At 35.7% G+C, this 24660-nt stretch overlaps 1 protein-coding gene across 2 annotated transcripts in view; it reads left to right on the top strand.

Annotated features, from left to right (window-relative positions):
• Window positions 1-554: 554 nt before the first annotated feature.
• Window positions 555-24660, top strand: part of LOC145690725 (uncharacterized) — a 123019-nt gene continuing 98913 nt past the window's right edge. Inside the window, exons 1-2 of one of the 2 annotated variants that reach the window (XM_081765901.1) lie at window positions 555-770; window positions 16580-17166. In XM_081765901.1, coding sequence (XP_081622027.1) covers window positions 16658-17166 — 509 coding nt within the window. In that variant the 5' untranslated portion in view covers window positions 555-770; window positions 16580-16657. The remainder of the gene's footprint in view (window positions 771-16579; window positions 17167-24660) is intronic. The other variant, XM_081765902.1, reaches the window with a different exon arrangement.

The raw sequence follows: 24660 nt of genomic DNA, 5'->3' as shown, positions 1-24660 counted from the left end.
TTATGGTTAATACTGCCAATGAGTTAACTAAAGATAAAGGAAAAATCAAAAGGAAAAGGGAAGTCTACAAAATGCTAACATCGCATTTAATGGTGCGCATTTTGCTGCTAACACAGAGATAAAAGTTTATTGCTCCGTAACTGTAAAGCATTGTGGCTGTCGAGCTTGTTTATTATTTTATAGATTTTTTTTTAAATGTAATACAGCTTTTGATTAACCAGCTTAAACTATTTAACAAATCTTTAAAATTTGTATAGATTTGAGAAATTAGTGTGGGATTTACTGTACTGTATCAAAATTATTCCACATTTTTTATCGGGAATCTTTGAAATAGAAACATAATTTCAGTAACAAGGGGCTATGTTCCGTACCACCCTTCGCGAAATTTGTGGAGCGTAACTCAACGTAAAATATCCCAAATCAAATTTATCTGCTATGCCTACTATTATCGCAAACTAGAACACTGCTTCTGCATTGCGATAACGGAAACCACTGAGGAAAATGGTCCAAGCAAGAAAAAGAATGATGTGGTTCGGAGCGGCGTAGAACTAGTTTTAATGGATGATTAGTGAATAGCAATTTAATGTTTTAGGTCAACAGAGTGAATAACCACTTTCATTAAAGGATTACGATAGTTTTCCACTACTTTCCCCAATGGAATTAAATGTTTACTAGCCGTGCTTGGCAGTAAACAAAGCTGTGTTGTAAATTCCTGGAACAATGGTTAAAATTTTATTGTGACGCATATAATATGCTTTAAGAGGAGGAAGGTAGAGTTGTGGAGTAGCATTAAAAATTATAATTAATTACATTTCTTTTGAGTATTGTTTAATCACGATCTAGTATCATTACGAAATTTTATGCATTCTAGGTCATAATTTCTCAAGTTTTATTCAAGATTGGCATACTCTGCTTCTGTAAAGTATAGCGTTAAACTTAAAGGTTTTAGATCTGTGATCGTTTATTTGCACTAACTACAAGATAATTGGGGTTAACTTTACAATGCCCGCTACAGCTGGTATACTCACTCAGAAACGAGAAATTACACTCGATTAATTTTATAAAAATTGGTCAAAACCCCTAACCTTAAGCTAAACCGTTCGTAGCCTTACCCTACTTGTCCCTATCGTACTCTACTCTACTCTATCCTACCCTACTCCACTATACCTTTTTAAAGCGGTCCTACGTATCGTTGCGCAGCTGGAGCGTTTATTGTAAAGTTTACCCCATGAGGGTTTCATACAAAAATAATAGTGCTATGGTTGACTGGCTTGCTCAGCTCTGCAGCAGGTGATTTTTCGACGAATTTTGTCATTGCATAAGTTGGCATAGTGAAATATTTTTGTAAAACGAGCTAGTTAGTAACGAATTACGATCGCTGAGAATATGCTGACTAACCTGTGCAACACATGTTGAAATAGGTGTTGTGCGGGATTAAATTCCAAAGTTGGGCGTCCGTTTTCAGCAAAATTTTTAGAATTTACAGGAAAGACATGGATGATTTGATCGTGTGCTTGATAATATATAAGGGTCTCGAAAAATCTGTTTATTTGTTATATATAAGCGGTTATAAACATTGGAATATACGCCGAGCGGAGGGAACTACTTGGCGCAAGGTAACCGAACAGTTGCATTGTGAGAAAGTAATGAGCATTTATGTTATCAACATGGCGAATGTACAAGGGCCATGCACTAACAGTTTTAACATTTGTGAAGCAATACGTTGATAAGCAAAATCTTTTAAAACTTTGAAGAGCATGGATTAATTAACCTAATAACAAATTGCAGAAATTGTGGAAAGGAGGTAAGAGCGAAAAAAACGTGGCGAAAGCGGACGCCCAACTTCGGAATAAATGCCGTTGTGCGTATTTACAAAACCAACCTTAACCTATATGTGGCGAAAAGCTACATTTTATTTAAAGATCCCGTGCAAGACTGGTTTATGTTACCAAGTTTCAAGCTTTCATGTAACATTATATGGATATTTCTGGTTCAGGTTAAGTAGAAATACACCATAATTGGGAATCTATAGGTGAAATTGGGTACTGGCTATTGAAAGATAGAACGAACGTATTTCTGCTGGCAACACTGCCTATGTTTAGCAGAAAGAGTCCAGCTCTTTTCTCTAAAAAATGTTACAATTTTGGTAATTTCTGTTCACATTCGCTTAGTTTAGGCTAGGTTAGGTTAGTTTAGTTTATGTTATATTAGTGTAGGGGTCCCGCATAATTTCCAAAAAATGATAGAATTTCGCTTATTTCTACTAATTTAGGTTAGTTGAGGTTAGTTTATGTTAGTTTATGTTAGGTTCGGTTAGATTTGGTTACGTTATGTTACATCTAAGTACTTCCATCATTCATTTCTCCTGTAAATATTGTGTTTTTTACGTGCTTCTGGACACCTTAAACTAAACATACTCCCAACAGAAATATTAAAGAAAAGAATGAAGTGTTAACTTGATACTTTACATAACAGTAGACAGCACCATTACATCGTGTTCAAAAATAAAAATTGTTTTCTAATTATCTTTGTACTGTCTTTACGTAAGTTATACTGTCAACGTAACGGGCGCAACCCATGAAGTTTAGGAGACGTAACAACAGACGCAAATCATTCTCTAACTTCAAATAAATTGATATGTAGCAACCTTTCTATTTCTAAAGCGTATATAAAGTTGAGATAGTCTACTAATTGAGTGCGGTCATGAAACTGTAAGTTAATTAAATAATGAAGTCCTTACATTAGGGCGCATCAAGTAAATCTCCAGATAGCGTCCTAACGGTGCTACTTGCCTATGTTCATTCGGACTCCTGCATTTCGAGGTGAGTCCCGAAACCAAGTTCCTTGGTACGATCATACAAGGAAATATGCACAGGTAGACCTAGTGGTAAAACACAAGATGGCTATTTAGCTTTGGGGATCAGCTTTTGCACTTTTTTTTTTTTTTTTTTTTTGCGATGTTCTATTCCATTCCTTCGTTTTATGGTTTCATACGTTAAATTAGGATTCATAGTATTAGTATTAATAGTAGTAGTAGTAATAGGAACGAGTTAGAAGCCCTGCAGGGGTTCATTGGGTTCTGTTCTCGACATAAAATGGGGAATCGCTTCCACTTACCTTTACAGTTTGTACAGGTCCCCTACTGCCTTCAAAAAATTGTGTACGATACTTTCTTGACTACTTGAACACCGCTATAAACTTATTTCTCCTGCAAATTTTTTTTTTTTTTTTTTTTTTTTTTTTTTTTTGTGCCACTTTAGGCTTCCCAATTAGCCACGAGATTGAAATGCTAAGTTAATGATTTAGAGGATTTATTTATGAAAGTCAAGATTGTAGTGCCTGGCACAAATGGAATGTTTGTAATGGGATACGGCTTAAATGCTGTATCGCCGGATCAATTTTAGGAAATTGACCAGTCAATTCATGAATTTGTTTTCGTTTGTGAGGAAGAGTAAGTAAAGCCGGGTGAGGGGAATAGCCTAGTTGAAGTTAAGAAAGTGGTTGTTTTGTCAGTTATTTTTGATAGTTGTAAGCGGCACTGTATTGGAGGCGAAAGGGACCGTTTGGCAAAGACGTACATTTTTTATGATTTAGCCGCGGGAAAAGCAGTGTAGAAATGGCGCATATATTTCTACACGATTTTCTGTTCGAAATTGGAAAAGTTTACATGCCTCTGTTTTGAAAATCTAACCTAACCTAACTTAAATTTAGACATTTCTTAACTAATTTAGTACATTTTGGTAGTTTTTATGGCATTTAATATCTCCCCAAATCCACACATAAGGTAAGCGTTTTATGCCATATACTGTGTTTTGCGTTATCCTCGTTTATGTGTATTCCCATTGCTCCCTATGGGCGCAGCCTTTCGCTACTACCGCTCGGACTTCCCTGCTGCGCTCCTATCCAGACTTAGTCAGATAGCATTCATGCTTTTTAGTTGCCACCTATCACAAGTTGGTTAATGTCTTTTGCACAATAGTTCTTGTCGCGTACGCACATTGAAGTCCTATTGAAGTGAATCTGCACAGAGGAATGCAAGTCCACACCCTCATCGATTGTTCTGGAGCCGGTACTAGTACTTTTTACTTTTAATTTTTCGTGTGGTTCGGCAATACAGCACTAATGCCTAGGATACAAATTTGTCAGTCATTAGTTGCAAAAAGAATAGTACAGTAAAACTTCTACTAACGGACACCTCTGTAAAGCGGACACCTCCCGTAACGGACATATTTTGTAGTCCCCAAACACTGTAATAGGAAAATACATATTGGCAAACCTCTCTAAAGCGGACACTTTCTAGTACAGACACTTACAGGCCGTGTCCAAAAGATACAAGTGCACATTTGAAGTACGCTTATTTCCGGAAGTGACGTCACCTAGTGTGCGTCAAAAGGTCCAAGTTCACAAGTGTGCGAGTGCATAGTGCGTAGTGTGCGAGGATGTACACTACGTTAGTATACTTGTGTGCTTAATATGGCGATTTCTCGTAGAATGACCTAATAAAATTTTAATAGGCATATTCTTAATATTTTTGTTTAAGTAAATATATTTGTGGACTGATTTTATAATAATTTACTTGATAAACATACAAGTTAGTGATTTTACAAGTCGAAAATAAAAATATTACGCAAATAACAAATGTATTTACGTTATGTTCTTTGAGTATGCAATAGAATTTAAAATAGTATAGGGAAAACAAACAAATAGTTTCTTTAATAATGCTATAAAGACGTTTGTGCTTAAATATTACATGGTTTATGTAGCTTAATTGAAATAGTTGCACTATCGGTAATGCGGCTATTTGCACGTAAATGACAAATTTTAATGGTGTATGAATTAAAATATTAAGTTCTAGCATAGTATACATAGATTATTCATTTCTCTATAGCTACAGCTACAGCCGCAGCCGAAAATGTTAATTCATAGACACATAAGCCTAATTTTATAGTTTTGATTCTAAACGAATTCCTTTCAACGCTACCATATTTCCTTCCACTTGAGAGAGACTGTAATATACCAATTACCGTACATTGTGTATTTTTGACAGGTACCGAAAAGTGAAATACAGATCAAAAATTCCTTTCTCCACATTTATCAAAGATTTCACAAATTACTCCTGGTAAGTCTTTACTATGGCCATTTCATTTTTTTTATTCTTCGATTTAGCAATTTGATCTCTCGGTTCCAGTTTTAAGAACTTGCCTCTTCACCCATATACTGTATATAAGGTAGTAGCTAGGTTGGTTCCTTTTTGTACCAAAATATAATATTTAATTCACATAATATTGACGAGCGAGTGTTAGCGAGTGAAGGCTGGTTGGAACCCCGCAGAGCACTTTCTTTTCCGCCTTCGTTACGAATCGGTTCATTGAACGATTCATTGAAAGAAATGTCCAAAGTAAAGACTTGCCTTCCTCTTAATTCATATAATCCCATTACTGTACCCAGTATTAAAAGATTATGAACAAATAATTTCTTCCGTATAGTTGAACAATGAGAGCCATTACATTACATACTGTATTTTTTCATAAAACCGTCTCTTAATTTTCATAAAATTCTTATTACATTTTTAGTAGTTTATTTTACGTTTATATTTGGACGAGGGGATTTGTTTCGTTACTGAATAACCATTTTCGCAGTGGGAAGCATGTAGGAGAGTATATTTCAAGAGAGATGTAGGGCGCCGAAAGCGTAGTAAAATGCACGTAAATGTTGAAGTGTATACAATATACAGAACTCCATTCAAGCAGGCTTATAAGATAGTAATCTCACTTTTTTTTGTTATTTTTACCATACTACTTTAATTAGGGTTATCCGCCTTGAGTATGCATTATCCTTATAAATTGGTATTTCATAGCGACATAATAGCTTTTTCCTGTAATTTTGGTCCTCATGTTGTTCAACTTTACCATATCTTTCCTTGTCATCCTTCTATGTATTAACTTTTGCTGTAGATTAAGAATACGGAGACACTATTTCGATGATTTCCAGGTAAAATCAATAAATTCACAGTGAAAGAATAACATCTAAGGAACTTCAATATTAGCGCAATATGGTAGAAAGAGTTCAATCAGTATGCCTGAACTGAAAGAATACAGTAGAACTACAACAATTATACTGTCATTGTTGTGTAATCTACCGTACAGGAAGCAATTATACTCAGTATCAACCCTCTCCCAAAGTAGTTTTGTGCCACATTATTGTAAATACCGCTCCCCTCGGTGTCCTAACGCTCTAACGCTCTTGTACGTTGCCTACTTATAGTTGCAATAAAATTCCTAAACTAATTCGCAAAAGTGTCTTCAGCGCCCTAATCACCAGTGCTACTCTTCTTTCGGGAGATTATTAAATATTCCCTCCTCAAGCATGCCTAATAAAGTAGAATATCGCCAATAGTTTAGTGTTTTTTATGCTGTTACGAGTTTATTGTGCACATAAGACAACGCACACATATATTATATGTGTATTGCATTTATGCTCCGCTCTTGTTAATCTGCGCGTGAAATACCCAAAATGACAAATATTTGCAGGCACGGCAAAGCTGAAGCTGTTGGCATACATGAAAAAAACTCATATCATTTTATGGTTACCCCATATAGTCAATCTGTACGGTTTATTTATCTTTAATATAACTGGAAAGTCATTCATCTAAAAAAAAAAAAAAAAGCATGCTAATTTTTTCTAGTACGCGAAATTCTCCCTTCTTTTGTTATCAATGTTCCATATTCCACCATAACGAGGCGCTGTAACCAAGTGCTGATCAAAAGCTAATTTTACGAAGTGTACACTATTTAGTGTGCACTCCATTTGTAGACTTCGAGTGTGCATCCTCGAAGTGTGCACTATGCACTTTTGGACACGGCCACAGTCTTTTCTGTCTTTTATAGGTATTATTTACTTCCGTATTACGGACGCTTTCTCTAGAAACAAGTTGAAAAGTTCATTAAAAATACATTTTTAGTAATTCATACATGATGTCACCAAGGAAGCATTATGACAGCACTTTGCCTTCTCAACTGTCTGCTTGCAATCCAGACGAAGCGTCTCTGTTTAACAACACACTCATGTATTTTGCTTGCATCCCACTCCCACCCAAGCTGTTTAAGCTGTGTTAGTGATAGATAATTGTCCGCCGTTTGGAATGACATGTTATTCTACTGTCCCGCTGGAATCTCTAACCAAGCAACAGACAAGTTTGGTATTTTTTGCCCGCAGGCACGCATATTGTCCCAAAACAGACACTACTAAATTGTAATTAACCACAAATGAAAGCGACATACTGAAAATGTAGTAAAGTGAGAAGTGTAAAGTGCAGAGAACTATAACATCTTATTTCCATGCTATCCTTCGAACATAGAGTATTGAATGGCGGAGGATAATGCGGGTACTGTACCATTTTGGCATCATTCGTAAATATATGATTCATGCAAAAAATATTTGTTTCGAATTGCATATTACCTTGTTTACTCATTTACGTAAGAAAATATTAAAACCTCCCTAAGGCGGACACCTCTCTGTAGCGGACAATTTTTTTATTCCCCACGGCTGTCCGCTTTAGAGAGGTTTTACTGTATATTTATAGCGATATTACTGCTTCCTCCTTCCCCCTACACCACAGCTACAGAGTAGAAGTGATGTCATGTTGCCCGATACAAAACTTTCAAACAAATAATGAGTGAAAGAATTGTAATTTTTGAATAATAATTTCTAGTGATGACTTTATACTTAATCTATATGATATTTTTTTCTGAAGTTAATTTTTTGTACGATTTCCTTGTGTGGATTTCGTTATCAATTTTACTGAATATACAATAACTTTTCAAGTCAACACAGATAATTCCTAAATTGAAAATATAATATGCTGATAAATGTAAAGTTTCATGACTCACTGGTGAGTGCGGGAGCCTGATAGAAGGACGGCTGGTGAGCACAAAATACCACTCCACATTATCAAGGAAAAAGAATTTCATTTGTGAAAGCCTTTTCTAATTTGTTTGGCACATACATTTTTCCTTTTCGTGGTACACTTTTTCAGCCGTTTTATTACATCCTCTATTTCCATGATTCCCATCAGGTTTCTTGTACACCATTGATGATTCTTTATTGTTTACCATTGATTGTTGTTGGTTATAGCCGAGTTCAAATGCTTTTCAACAAAATTTGTTTTGCAATCTAGTGCTACAGTCTAACGTGAAAACTTGTCAAATAATTATTGTACTGTGTTCCTAAGTACATATTTCTGAAGACAAGATCTTGCGTTGTATCCTCAGTTTATGGTCCTCTTTAAGACAATCGCAGACCACATGAGTTAGTCGTAGATAACTTCAAGTTTGTGTTTTTTCGGGGTTTTTCCGTTTTCTTCTACATTTTTATTTCACCAATCTTTTCATAATAATTCACATTCATGAAAAAATCCGTCTTTTTACCCACAGGTGCCAATTCCCTTCCCCTCAACGGTTTAGATGCATCCCAGAAATAGTCTCATTGAAGTGCAACCTGCGCCTTAAAACCCGCCTTGGGGTTAAGTTCTAATGTTGGTCGTCTACGAAAAAAGAAAATAATAATAATAATAATAATAAACCGGAAGAAATGAATGATTTGCTTGTGTGTTCTTGATAATATGTAAGGAGAGCGGAACTTGTGTTTATTTATTTATTTATTTTATAGGCAGCGCAAGATTACCTTATAGTTGTATTGTGGGATAGGAACGAGCATTTCATTCTGAACATGGCTGCAGGTGCAGGTGCACAGAGATTGGTATCCTTACACAGAGATAAGATCTTACACTCTGTTAATTTTAACAAAATGGATCCAAACTTCCTTAACCCTAAGCTAACCCGACCCTACCCTACATTACTTACCTATATCATATTCTACTCTACAACAGAGGCCGCGGTGGCTCAGTGGTAGAGCGTTCACGGCTCCCGCCAAGTGAACTTTGTGGTGGACAAACACCACGTGCGTTTGTTTTCTTGGGGTTCTCCCGTTTCCTCCCACTTTCTTCATTCTACCATTTCATTCATTACTCATCATCACCGTCTCCTTTAGCCTAGCCGGCATAACCGTGGGACGTAAAACACAAAATTTCATTTTTTTTCCTACTCTACTGCATTATACTTTTTTAAAGCGGTCCTAAAAATTGATAGTTTTTAAATTTTCGTAACTGTTGTTATGATTTTGTCGAAAACCAAGCGGACGACCAACTTCGGAATAAATGCCTCGCCTTGAGTACTCCTGTCTTTAGCCCAACAACATAACGTGAGGTTTTTTTTTTTTTTTTTTTTTTTAAGAATGGAAGTTACGGAGGTAGTACCATAATTGGTGTGTGATGTGCACGAGTTTGATAGATGAATTTTCAAAATAGGCGAATTACTTAGTATGTATATTGTTATCAATCCTGCGGATAGGGTCTCCGCCTAAATTATCTAGACTAGATTAAGACGCTAGCTTAGATCTTGCTATTTCCACTGAACACCACAATATGACGAAAGCTGTTCTTATTGTACTTTGTTTACGTATTTGTATACTAATGTAAAATAATGAGCAAAACCAAATATTTACGTGAGTACGGTAGGTAAAGGAAAGGTAAAAGATGCTGTAAAAAAAAAATGGTTAACTGAAAATTGGGTTAAAAATAAAAAAGAAGACATATTCAGAAAAAATATTTGATTTTAGTTATTTTGTGTACACATTGTTTCATGAAGGATGAGTCAGGCTTGCCCAAGTGCGCTCAGCCCAAAAAATCCCGCTGGGTTTCTTCCGGTTAAGCCCACCAGAAAAGCATCTTAAAATTAGAGATGGAAAGGCTCGGGAAAAATCGGATTTTTTGAATCATCCTCCCCTAATAGTACATTTGGGCATACACGCTCTACGCAATCTATATATTTTACCGCAAGATAAAATTTTTGTCTAGAATTCTTTCTGTGCACAATTCTCTTTTGGCTTTTAGAATCAACACATTTAATACGGTCCTTACTGTAATAGGACTTCCCCATTGTTATTCACACAAATACTTAACTAGTGCACTACAATGTCATGCTACCAGTGAAAATTTTCATGGTTCCACAGAACACTAGGACGATCTTCATGACACTGAATCACAAAAACTATCAATAACGCACGAGATAAAACCTTTTAATGAAATACATGTAAGTTTTCGAAAACTGTGGTGATGTAGGGAAAACTGTGCTTCGTGTGATGTTTACAATCATTAATGAATACCAAATATCAAATAAAATCCACGTAGTGCCATTTGGAAACAAATAAAAGTTCTACCAAGTTGGCAACACTGCCAACCGAATTGCAACACACGTAAAAATCATCATATTGATACAAATACACTTTCTGAACTTTATCAAAGCTTCAACACATAGTTTCTGATTTAACGCGAAATATATATTTTATTTTCCATTGTCGAGAGCCGATTTTGGATCCCGAGTTGGAAACACTGTTACTCTAAAACGAAGCGGAATTCGACTCATGTTTATAGGAACTTTTCTACTGGATTTGATGTCAGGATTCATCTCTCAAAATTTTCATACTCCCTTTCAATTTGCCTTGTGTATAGGATCTAAATGCCCATAGGAAATATTTACATTTCAAGTACAAAAATCGAAATTTCAATAATTAATTGCGAATGTTAGGGTCTGTACCCGAATGAACGGTTAACGAATATGAAATACTTAGGTACTTCTCCAATGCATGTAAAAAAATTCAGAGTTTTAAAAGGTGGGATTTTTGAGAAAATGGCGTCTTAATGAAATTTTCAGCTTTTCATCATGCTATAACGTGGAATGTAATAATCAGAAACGTAAGTCCTTAACATTTTCAAGAGACCTTATGGAGTAAATTTCGAGGCTAGAAGCAGATGGTTGATATTGCCCCTGAGGACAGAAAAAAATCTGTTTGAAGTTAGCAAAAATGTCACCAAAGTTGGCAACATTGCGAGTGAGTTGCGCGATTCCTATTGTGCCAATATACGAATTTTGGCCCTCCACCGAAACATACAACTGTATACTCTTCCTGCTATTGCGATTATGTTACTAAGTACACTCGTTTCTCTACAATAAAAGTTTTAATTTGACATGTTTTTTAGTTTTTCGAGCAATCCGAGAGGAGGGCAGCCATTTTGGAAGACTGTATATCGAAGAAAATTTTTTTTTCAGCAAAAAGAAAAAATATGGGTCTAATAATTTTGTATTTAGTTTCTTATTTTAAAAAAAATAAACTAAATCTGAGACAATTGTGTGGACCACCCTGGACGATTTGAAATGGAATCACTCACATGTATTACACGTTTCACTTAATTCGTATTTAACGTCCTTTATAATATACCGACGTTCTGTGAACTCCTACACATCTCAGACGTTACATGTTAAACGTAATAATTACTTACGTCGTGAAATGACTATATGAATATATATACACAACTGATGTATTTTAATGTAATTATTTTACATTATTTTCATGCACTGAGGAAAATAGAATATCATATATAACTCAAATATATAACTCAAACAGGAATCAAATTCACGACCTTACGATTTGAACTCTCGGTTTACCTCTGAGCTAATATGACCACTCTTTTGGAAGCTCCTTTTAACGAACTATAACTGAATTTCCAAAACAGTGACGTTCGTATCCATTGCATACGATGTTTTTTTTCTCCTTTGTCTTTTATTTTACTATGTATGCATGCGAGAATTATGTTCGCAGTTTTTCCTTTCATTAGAAATGTTCTTTTGCTTATGTCAAAATTCTTTTATGAATGAAAATCCAAATGCCAAAACGAGCATGTTAATACATAGTTTCGAAATATTGTATCGTTAAGTATTTCAATATTAATTTATTTTACACTTAATACCATTTCAACATGTCTTCTTATATTTAAAAGAAGAAAAAACATCTGCACAATTTTTCCGGATTGCTAAGGTTGGCATGAAGGTTCGAACCCTCATCTTCGGTTTACTGTTTTTGGGAAGATACCCGAGGTTGGACTTAGAAATTTTTTGCCTCAAAACAGCAATAAAGAATGAGCTCATCCTTCATGGAACAGTGTGTACATTATTGTAGTTTGGTTTCGCCACATCTATTTAATGACTTGTGTTCTATGCATTCTTACTGATTTATGTTCAGTGATGGTCTGGAGAAAGTGAATTTGATCGTACGTCCCTTCTGAAATCGATTTGTCATTGCCTTTGCAGGAAGTAGTATAAAACTCTTGTGTCCTGTATTTGTCTGCAAGGAGCGGTGAAAGTAACATATTTGTGTGATTCTTTTGAGTTTGATTGTGTCTGTCCATGTTTCTTTCCCTTCTTCTTCTTCTTCTTCTTTTTTTTAATGTCTTTATTCTTAATATGGATTTCTAGGAATAGTGTATTTGATTTGAATAGTAAAATAATGATCATTGTCAATAGTATCGTATAAGTATTGTTGGAAGTGAGAGTTTGAACGATTACGTCGTGCCGTGTTGCAACCATGAACGACATATTAGTTGCTTACTCCGCGAATTGAGATTTCTTAACTGTGATAGGATGTTTTTAACCTCTTAAGGATATATCCCGAGTTATCTCGTTCTTTGTTTAATTGTAATTATTTTTTCCCGAGTTATCTCGTTGCGTTTATAGCTTTCTTATTCTTTTGTACTTATCACGAAAGAAGCCGTCTATTAGTGTTCGAAGTACTTATTTTGCCCAGCAGATGTCTCTAGGGGTATCGTAGTGTGTCTAGGGGCTACAGCGTATTTGTGTTGAACTTTTTGTAGTTTTTTTCTGTATCGAGAATACTCGGGATAAAAATCATGATATCAAGTAGGAAATTTGTAATGTTATTTTATTATGTATTGCACAACACATTTTGTATATTATCTAGCGGTAAATACCGTTCATGCACGAATATTTCATTTACACCTATACGTCCCTATACCTTCTTATAGTCCCGAGATAAAACTCTGCAAGCCTTTTTAGTTCTTTTTTTCTACGAATTGGAAAAGATTGATGAAGAGATATTTTTATTATGTACTCTTCAAACAAGCAATAAAAAATGTGGATATTTTTTTTGCAAGAAAGTCTGATAAATTAAGTTCTTGAGGGGTTAATTCCTTTGTTGTTTAATTTTTGCTGACTTTCTGGGATTAACACGAAACTCTTGTTCTAGTCTATGAGCCGATACCAACTACGAAAGTATTTGTTTAACGACAGGAATTGACGGATATTCAAAATAATTAGTTCAACTTTTACTTGTTGGGTCCTGCTGATAATTTTACTGAACGGTATCGGCAGTCTGCCATCCACAGTAGTTGTAGTTCATTACTGGGAAATCGTCTTACATCTCAAATTGAAATTTTCTCTTGCACTTTTGGTGTGCACAAAACATGAAACATGTCATCTGGGATAAAGAACATTCTGAGAGAGCTGACATGCTGCTATACATTACATAGATTCACTTGGATTAATGTTAGTTTGCAACTGTCATTTATAATAACCGAAATTTTCAATAGGAACTCGCATTTCCTCTGTGGCTTTTTGTTAATAATAATAATAATAAAAATCTACAGCAAACTCATCTCATCATAGAGCGACCATCATTATAGTATAGAGATATTAAACCAAAAATCTTTCTTTTAGTAATAAAAATATATGTAAATGCCTCGACATTATCAGTAACAGAAGTTTCCCCTCTTTTTTAGCTTTTACGGAACAATTATAATTTTTTTTAAAGACAACTCAAACCTTGCAGATATACTATACGGCTGTCATCTTTAGACTATAAATTGTGCCGATCTTCTACTTGTGAATAATGTGATACGTTCAATATGTTTTCTACTGCTTTTGGTTCATAAGTATCCAAAAAGAATAACCTAATTCTTTCATTCTTCACAAGATATAAGTTCTGAAAGGTTGTTAGGAAATTTAAGTAGAATTTTCTACTTTATTTATTTATTTTTTCTTAAGTTTTGCACAATATTTTGAAATTGTGAAAATACTGTGCAATATTTAAGGATTTATTTATAAAACATATGAATGACACAAGTCATTGTGTATAAACTTATGGCATATGTATTTGGTGTTTTACAAATGGCGTCCACGGACTACAGACAATTATTCTACAGGTCAAAATAGAGCGAAAGTGTGTCCTCCTTGTTAGGCCGATGAAAAGTTTGAAGATATTGCAATGTTTTAGATAATTTTAAAACATTAATACTGTCATTAAAGCTGGTAGACGTTGATACTATCTGTATCTATTATTATCGGTATAAGTTATATCATGCTTCAAGAAAAGCCACAGCTTACGCAGCGGAGAGGTGCAAAACCGAGAGCTTTTGTTGACTTCCTAAGACGTTTTAATTTCATCTGTTTTCCACCAGACGCAAAATCGGGACATTTCAGTTGCTGCAACGCAATATCTAACATGTTCTGATGGTAATAGATTGGGATAATGTCAGCGTCTACCGCCTTTAACTGTTATCTGTAAACCATCGATGCAATTAACTGATTAATTCGTTGATCGATGCTAATGGCTCAAACTTTATTTAAGGTAGTTTTCTTTGGTTGTAGTACGTGTCTGAAACCATGGAGGGTATATTATATAGGAGTTTCGCTTTAGTTTGACAAGAATAGTTCTCTCTAGTTATCAAGGGTCATTTTTAGAACACCCTATATAGAGATAGCGTTCAACTACCATTTCAAACATGTAATAAATAATGCACTACTCGTGCAAATTGTGTCTTGTTAATGAAAAATAGGTCAGAAAACATCCTATTACATATACTATGGTTACAACTGTCATACTTTGTAAACAAAATCACATCACGTATATGTTATCCGTTGCGTTATTTGATATTTGTGTTGAGAATACTTTGCTCTTCAAACATCCCAGAAAAAAGTAATCACATACAGATAGATCTGGTGAGCTAGTAGGCAAGTTAACGTTTTCAAATCGGGAGGTCACATGGTTTCAGAAAACACTACGCAAAGTGGCATAGACTGGCAAACCGTGTGTGTTATATCTCCGTGTTGCTGCATTTAGACTCAGGCGAAATCAGCATTAAACTGCTGGAGTGGAAATACGAACATTTTCAGCGTATATACATACCGTTTTGAGGTCAATGTAACATCACAACTATGCTCATCCGTGAAGAAATAAGGCTCAGCGATCTCGAAAGTTGCAGTGTCACATCACACTGTCACTTTTTTTTACTATTGATTAAGTCCAGTATGGTAGTTGTGTTCAGATTATATTATTTACTGACAAACAGTATCCCAAGCTGTCAGAATTGAGAATAAGAGGTAGGTTATATTTTTTTTTCTTTCTTTGTAGAAGTCAAGTAAAAGAATCGTTTCACCTCAAAATGCTTAATTACAATTTTATAATAATGCTATGTGCTTATTTTCTGAGCTACGTGCCACAATTTACTTACGCATGTAGACTAAAACTAAAAAGCTCAGACTGTTTTTTTTTAACCAAATTTTACATATGGTAGCAAATGAGACTTACATAAGCTAATGATACCCTCTCAACCCAAGTCCAAGGTTAGTTTTTCGCACATGGCTAAAATGATGTTTCTCTATGTCTCTGTTGCCTCCGGTTCCACTCGCACTCTTGCCAGCCTGAATCCCCATTATATTACAAAATTTATCAGTCATTAATTTAAAATTAGGTGCTTCACTTGTAATTTTTCTGCAATTAAAAGTCCCATTAGGTTATATTACCTTTGTCCCTTAGGACAGGGTATTATGAAAAAGGAAAAACATATTAATGGTTCCTCTTGATTACACTTTCAAGGCTTTTTCTTATAATTACACTTAAGCGCCAAAACTTTGTAACAGATTAGCATATCCATTTTTTCCTTTTTCTTTCATAAAAGCTTTGTTTCCAGCACACTATATTGATGCAATCATGGATTTTGATTACTCCAATATCGCATGTTTTATTAGTTCACAGCATCTCGTAGCTTAAAATGAGCTCCATCAGACATCAATTACGGAATAAATTCCTTTCTTTGGTTTTGTAACCGCAAAAAATCATCATAGAACCGTGAACCGTTTTCTTAACTCAAAGTGACGTGTTGACAATTCTTGAATAACCTATATCTTATCGTGCAACGTAGTCCCACCGGTCGCACAGACATTTGCAGAGAAGCGCCATGCTTCTTTGCAGACCATCTTGGACTCTGTACCCTCTCAATGTTTTTTAGGGGTTCTTGCAGTTTTTGAATTCGACCCGGTTTATTGTATTTTACACAAGCGGCTTGTCTGAATTTTTCTATCCGTCCCATTGTGTGTCGATCAGAAGCACGACCATCACGGCCTACTCGAGAATTTTGCCTGAATTTCGTTTGTGTAACTACGACACATTCGCTATTTTTGAAACACGTTTCCACAGGAAACGCATGGAAGGTGAGGTGCTCATTTCGAAGCAAATGGCGTAGAATAATACAACAGCAGGCGCGGTTCATGCAATCCTCATTGCAAGGCCCGCAGAGATACCAACCTCGGAAAATGGTAGTTGAATGCTGTTCAACCTTGTATATAGTGTATATGTATATTTTATGTGTTAATTTTTCATCCTTTGATTACAGAGGACAAGGTGCATCAAACATGGATGCCTTAACAATGACGACGTCAAGAGACTAGTGTGAATGTAGCGCAGGAGAACAATGAAGATGGATAATACAAGGGGAAATAGTTTCATTCCTCTAGTGAAGGATGGCTTACACTTTGGAAACAATGTGAACGTGAATTTTTTCTCTAGATTGAAAGAGGAAGGCTCATCATCTTGTATGCTTAACAACAGTTCTTCTGGGACTAATAGTGAAAGTGCCGAATGGGTTTCGACGCAGTTTATTCCAAAAGAAGAGATTTTTCGCTCCCCGTGTATATTTGATAGTACAAATAACTTAAATATTGGCTGTGATACATACAGTGCCTCAGAACGGACTAGTAATCGTTCAAATGCTGCACAAGAAGCTCCGAGATCTCTAAGTGCTCCGGTGGATGATTCGGACGGTAGTGACAATAATATAGGCAGTGGTGTGACTACAGAATGTGCAGATGCTGCGAATCATGGCAAAACGTCGGACGTTGGCTTAAGCTTCGAGGACATGAGAAATTTCGGAGTGGTCATGTACCAGGACGACTTCTGGGAAACATCTACGAAGGAAAACAGGTATGGTTTCTTCTATTTTATACTATGTATATAAATATTTTATTTCCTCTGTAAATTATACAGAGTGAGTCAAAATGATGCTCCCAAATTCAATGGTTGTTTTTGTTTTTTTCTTTTAATAACACGTATGTAAACAGAGATTACACACACAAATTGATCGACTAAATTTTTTTCTTTTGTAACATATTACAAATTTTCATTGTGCGATCCAGGAATTACACGACACATCTGGTCTGTAATCAAGTTCGTGCCAAACTGTTCCTAGCATGTTAGGGTCGATATCGGCCACAGCAGCAGTGATGCACTCAGAGAGCTGTTGCAAGTGACGGTACAAATACCCTAAATTTTCCACAGAAATGCCGTTGAACTTGCACAACGGACTTAGTCGCATAAAAAGTAAGCACACATAACGCTTTCTGCTGGCCTGTAGAAGCCATATTGCTCACTTCGACTAAACTGCCTCCTGTTGGACGTCTACGTAATTACGTCTCTGGAATAGAAAAAGAAAAAAATAAACTTTTGAGATTATATTCCAGAAAAAAAACATATTGGCGAGAAAAAACTCATTACTATTCGAACAATAAATTAACGAAATCGAGAATATAATTTTGACTCACTCGGTATTTTATGGTGAATGTTACCATTTTGTGATTTCAGCTGTAGATTTCTCCAGAAAACGACACTTAAAAAAAAAAAAAAAAAAAAAAAAAAAAAAAAAAAAAAACACTCCACAATAAACTGTGGTAAGCCGCAATATACTGACTTTATTTTTTACGTTGTTATAGTTTGTGCTATTGAAAAATTCCAATTGTATAGTTAAAGCTATGCCTTTCAGTAAAGAAGAATTCGTTATAAAAAATACATCTCAGTTAACCGAACAGACTGAATAAGCAGAAAAATATATATTAATGAAAAGAAGAAACAATCGACTGAAACTCATTTTTACACACCAGATCCTCTGTAGGCGCGAATTCAATAACACACAAAGAGTGAAAAACTGAATGACTGGACCGGAACTCGAACCTGGTATCTTCGGCATACCGGGTCGATGCGTTAACTATTACGCTATCCAGTCCGCTTCCCAGAACAGCCACACACCGCCCCTACAGAGAATCTGGTGTATAAAGTCAGAAGGTGTTCTCAATACATGGATACTGGATTGACCAAGCATAGCAGCTAGGCTGTAGGAAAGCCATGTAGTACCAGTGGAGAGCACCAACTTCAGGAATGAAAGAGTGTGGCTGTTCTGGGAAGCGGACTGGGTGGACTAGTGGTTAACGCATTTACGGTATGCCGGAGATCCCGCGTCTGAGTCCTGATCAGCCATGCACTTTTTTTACTCTGTGTGTTGAGTAGAAAGATACTGTTAATTTACATACCTGCGCCATGCTCCTATGATCATAAACTCTGGATCAATAAATAACTCGAATTGACAAGGTTATATTCTCCCTCGGTTGTATGCAGGCTTAGTTCATCTTGGGAAGATAGCTAGTCACAATACTAAAATTCCAACTCTAGTCAAACCACGAGTTACCTGATTAATACGTCATAGGACCACTGTTAGTTTGCAATAGAGGCATATATGTAAATCGTGAATGCGTTCCAGAGAAATATTGTATCGTTCATTATGTGTTTTGTCAGCGAGGATGAGTGTCTGAGCGCCAGAACTCATCATAGTTTCAATAATATTGAAGTTTATAGATTGGGACAAGCAGGGAGTGTCTACTGGAACTTGAAAAATTGGAGATCTGGAAATTTGTATTGGTACTGAAAATATTGAAAAATTGTACTGGAAATTATTGTGTAGTACTACAGAAACGTAATAATTTCGTTTTGAGGTCCTTCGGGTAGTTATACATGAACATTAAATACATTACTCTTTGATATTTGTAATTAATTGGTCTTCAGCTTAACAGCGTTTTCTGTATCAAATTTAATACGGATATTACGTAACGGTATTTACATATTGTAAATCGCTTGGCAATATTATTGTGTTACGCTGTTTTACTGTGAGGGTGTTGTAGCCCAATATAAAACACATTTTATATATTTTAGCATGGGTCGCCACTTCTTATTAAAAGGATGTAAACTTACCAAGGAACTAATTCCCTTCAAACTTCCACGTGTATAGGTTCGCTGCTTCGAAATTTGAGCTGTTAGAATTTTGTCGCCGCAGAGTATCTTTTACTAATTCTGAGCAATAGTTATGTGCAAAGGTAGTAGAAAATACACATTTAGAAATATATTCTGAAGGACTATTTATTATTCCACTTACTTATTAATATATTTTGGTTTAGGAAAAATAGAAAAAAAAATCTTTGACCATAAATACAAACATACTTCCCTGCAACTGTTTATATGTAAGTTTATGTGTCACTTCTTGTCAGTTACTGCACGCTTTTACATTCAAAACTGAATTGCATCAGCGAAAAAACACATTTTCAACAAGTCTTTGTTTAGTCACATATACCACTAGAGGTACTAGAACATTCCAAAAGTATACCCTACTAGTAACATATTTTAAATAATTTCACCTTTACCCCATTCACTGATTAATATAAAATATTTTTCATTAGTTCTCTGTGCCTTTTTCTTCATAAGTTTTAAGATACATCAATGTCTCTTACTTCTACAACCAGTAGAAAGTTCTTCGTTCTTACAGTCAGACAATTTGTAGAATGAACTGAGTCCATCTTAACCTCTTTCTTCGCGGAAATTCCTTCCAACTACACAGCATACAAACTGATGACAGTTACTTGGACATTTGTAAGCACACACTAATGAAATGATCACAAACGTGTTTCTTATTTTTCAAAACAAACGAACAAAAGAGGAAACCATAGTCAAAATTACATAAACAAATGGAAACAGACACAAATATAATAACAAACAGAATGTTCAAAAATTGTAAGGGAAAAACTTTTACACGGTACACGAATGTAAAAAGGTCTTAACTACTTTAATACTGTAAACCAGGTGAAGAAAGGGTATGCTGTGAGGAATGAGTGGAAACGAAAATGTGATTAATATAGATTGCGACAGGCATTCTGGGAGAATCAGCATTCATACAACTTTTCTTCTTTTTCCGATTTTTCTTTTCCGACTGTTAGTTCCTGTACATTCTTTCTATTATAGTATTGAAGAAAACTTTGTATTTTCAAAATATTTTACAAACCGTTAAATATCACAGCATAGTATAGTGGAATTTTTCTAGCAATGCACTGGAAATACTGAAAATATCCAAATCAATATGTAGTTCATTCCGGTATTCATGAAACAGTGCCTTAACATTTCAACCACTGTGAATTGTCGCGTGTTGTCATCTAGAGAAAGTGCGTCATTGACCGCAAACATCACATGAGCTAGAGATTGGCCACCTAAAATGTTAACATAATCACTAGCAGTAATGCGGTCTGTGAGCGTAATTATAAAACCCCAAGGAATACCAGGTAATTGCGGCGGGATGGGTTTACCTCCTTGCTGGCGACATAACTTAAGCTCCAAACCATAGAGACGATTCTTAGTACTTAAGGTTGGTGTAAAGGGACAAGTTTTACTAATAGATGTCACTACGGTCTTCATATCTCTCTCATGTATTTTTTACCTTTCACGAAAATTTACAATTTCTCTTACAAATTTCAACGTAGAGACTTCAAATTTTTAAAGAAGGAACTTCATAACCTATTAAAGGAAACAATCCGTGCCGATTTTTTATTTACAATTTTCTTCATTGTTGAAACGGTTCTATTGTTAAAGGTTTGGATATCCATTTCAACAATCAAGCCATTTCAACAATGAAGAAAACTCTAAATAAAAAATCGGCACTGATTATTGCCTTCCATAGACTATGAAGTTACTTTTCTAAAAATTTGGAGTCTGTAGGTTGAAATTTATAACAGAAATCGCGAATTTTGTGAAAGGTAAAAAAATACATGGAAGAGATACGAAGATTGTACTGCCATCTATCGACAAAACTTGTCCCTTTAAACTAACCTTAAAGGGAACACGTGTTGTGCTTTACGAAATTTGTCGCTGAATATATCTTTTAGGAATGGTCAGATTTTTTTTTCCTTAGTTTTCCCAACCCCAAACAGTGGGATAAAATTTGAGCTATCTCAAAGAAAATATACACCATCAAAATCGAATTATTTTTCACAAAAGTTATTCTTTAAAAAAAAAAAAAAAAAAAAGTTTGTTCTCACATTTTGTACACATGTAAATTTTCAAATGAGGATCAGTTTTATCCCCTTATTCCTCATGGATTTTAGCTCTAAGCACTGAGGATAACATTTAAAGAAAATATACGCCGTATTGCCTCAGAATTTAAATACTGTAATTATAATCAAAAGTTTTCGTGGAAAATATTTTCTTATCAACTGTATATGTGCAAACTTTCAATTTGGGATATACTTTCTTAAGAAAGAAAAAGAAGTTTAAGTAAAATCGGAAAAAAATTTACTACAGTTACGGTAGGCGGACGAGACAGAAATGCAGCATATGGTAGGTGTATGGAAAAGTTGAATGGTAGAAGATCAGCTAGGCTTGCTTCAATACATGTTTTGATGATTTCATTATTATTGTGCTTGAATTTTTGAATGTGGTGTGCTCTTTTTATTATATCCTTATTGAAGCAAATGTGAACCAGGTTCGACCGAGTTAACAGGCATTTATGTGTCCCGTCAATGCTACGATAACCGTTATATCCAGAAATAATTGATTTCTATCACCTGTATCAATGCATTTGATTTCTAACTTTTTTGGCATGTACATCCTGGTCAAAATTGATGGACATCTATCAAGTAGTTGGTGAGAGTTTTTGTCTCCCGGACAGAGGGACATACAGGCAGACAAGGTGAATCTTGGAGCTTTGGTAAACCAAATTTCTTAGAAAGCAACCTGTATATCTTCCTAAGACCCGAAGATTATTTTCGTTAAAATTATAATTAATTCTGGTTCCTTATATTTGTGAAGTTTTTCCAAGCTTATAATTTTAATACTATGCTGGTTAACCTACATCGACACTTTATTATAGGAGTGTCCATATACCGACTACTGAATCCATGTTTATATATCATAAGGTGATTTTAATATAGAATATATTTACAGGTGCAGTTTCTATCACGTAAAATATGTGAAAGTAATTTGTGTTTAAAGTTTTATTCTTTCGGGGTCAGTAATGAATACAGTTATGTGCTACCTTCGTATTAACCAGCCACTTTTGACTACACATGAAAATTTAGATGTGAAAGTTTAATAGAAATAATACATCCAATTTTGAGGTTCAATTACCATGCAATTTTGCAAAACAGTTGTTCTCGCACATAGGGACATTTTACAGGTTTTACACATGAAGAACTTGCCCTTGCAATATCCTTCCCTAAATGTGCATTGCATATTTTCGGTTTTCTGTGTTGGGTAGTGGTTTGGGCTTCTCTCGTTTGTAAGACGTGAATTTTGGATTCCTTCTTCATCCTCTTCTCTTGATGATTGTTGGCATGTCTGATGATGTGATGAAAGCAGGCTATAAGCAGCAGCTAATCTGAAGCCCATGGACTTGAGGATGTTGTTTTAATTGGATCACAGTTCTCTCATGTCTGTCCTGTACTCAAATCAGCACGCTGGCACTAAGTTACTGAAATGAAAGATACAACACTGAGTAAAATTAGATAATTTTCGTCACTTCCTGAACTTCATTCAGCTGGACAAGTAACTGTCCTTTCATCTTTGTCTCCACTATGTCTCATCTATGTCACTTAGTATCCTCAACTATGTCTCGTCATCTAAAAATTAAAATATTTCGAGGAGGACGAATAATTGGAGCTGGGAGTGATAGCGACAATTCCCTGAAAGCAAATAGGATAACTTGTATGAAAGATGCAAATTACATACTAAGAAATAAATTGATTGCACTATCTGCTATCTTGACTTGGGTTTTGAGGGTCTACCTCACCTGCTCTTTACTCATATTACTGTTTCCCCACCTAATATCACGCCGTGAGTCACTGCTGACTAAATATAATAAAAAGGCTAATGTAATGCAAGAGAAAAGAATTTTGCATAAAGTATAATATTTTGTTAAAAATTTTATTTGACGAAAACACAAGTTTCTGTGCATTCAATTGTTACAATTCATTGTTTAAATACGTAATATTTAGAAAATTATGTTAACACAATTTCATACGATGTATATTTTATGAACTGAGTCCCGGTAATATATTGTTTAATATATTGTTTAATATCTCACGTATATTAAGGTAACCAAGAAAGTTCTGTCGCTTTTTGTGGAGGTCTGTGTTTAATTGGCCCTCACACTGTGAGTTGAATGCAAATGGAGATAAGGCGAAGGTCAGTTGTTGGTCTGGGCATATCCAACATACTACCTGGTTGTGGCAGTTCAGTTACACCGTGAACTTCGGTAAAGACAGAGTGAATATGGGACCTCCACAGAGCGTCATAAGGGCGTGTATGCTGTACGAGTTCAAACTGGGCTCAAACGCTGCTGCAGCGGGGCGGAAGATATACCAGGCTTTTGGTAAAGATGTTGTGACTACGCCGATAGTGCAGCGGTGGTTTAACAAGTTTAAGGACAGTGACGAAACACTCGAAGACGCACCACATGCCAGAAGACTAACACATGTACTAAATGAAGATCTTCAGGCAGCAGTTGAGGCGAACAGTGGCCAGACATGTGAGGAACTGGGATTACAATTCAGTATGAGTGGAGAAACCATTCGGCAGCACCTCCAGCAACGCGAGCAGACACCTGTGTTTGTTTGCTGTCTCGTTTGAGAAAGGAGCTATTTCTGGACAGGGTGATGAGAAGTGGGTGTTTTACGAAGCCCCACGGCGCCGTCAACATTGGTTAGCATTCTATGAACCGGTTCCAAAATAGCCAAAACCAGCAGAGGTGTAGTGCTCGCGGTATCGTGCATCGGAAGCTGCTACCAGCTAGTCAGAGCATGAATGCAGTTGTGTACTGTCAGCAGTTGAGCCGTGGGAAAAAAAAAAAACCCTCAAAACTCTGGAGGCACTTCTAAATCGCAAACGGGTCCTCCTGTTACAGAACAACGCTAAGCCCCACGTGGCTAGAATGACCCGGGACACCATTCTACGCCTTGGATGGGAAACACTATTGCATCCGCCATACTCCACGGACATTGCACCGTCCAATTATCACCTGTTCCATTCCTTTGGCAATTACCTTAGAGGACGCCAGTTCAAATTCCTAGTAGAGGCACAGAATGCACTAGATATTTTCTTCGCTTCACGACCCACCAAGTCCTACCGCGATGGAATCTATGGCCTTCCAGAACGTTGGCAGAAGGTCGTCGATCAGTGATGGGGACTATTTTTGAATTTCCAAGTACGTCTTAAGTGACATATCGATGTTCGAAGGTGGTGGGTGAAAAAGGGACAGAACTTCCTTGGTTACCTTTATACATTAAGGTACCAACTTCAAAAAATGTGACACTGGTGAATAAGTATGCTTTATTA

This window comes from Thermobia domestica, chromosome 7 (assembly GCF_964235325.1).
Source record: "Thermobia domestica chromosome 7, izTheDome1.hap1.1, whole genome shotgun sequence".
Classification (NCBI taxonomy): Eukaryota; Metazoa; Arthropoda; class Insecta; order Zygentoma; family Lepismatidae; genus Thermobia; species Thermobia domestica.
Note: the sequence above shows the minus strand (reverse complement) of the source record. Positions and strands in the feature narration are given on the sequence as shown.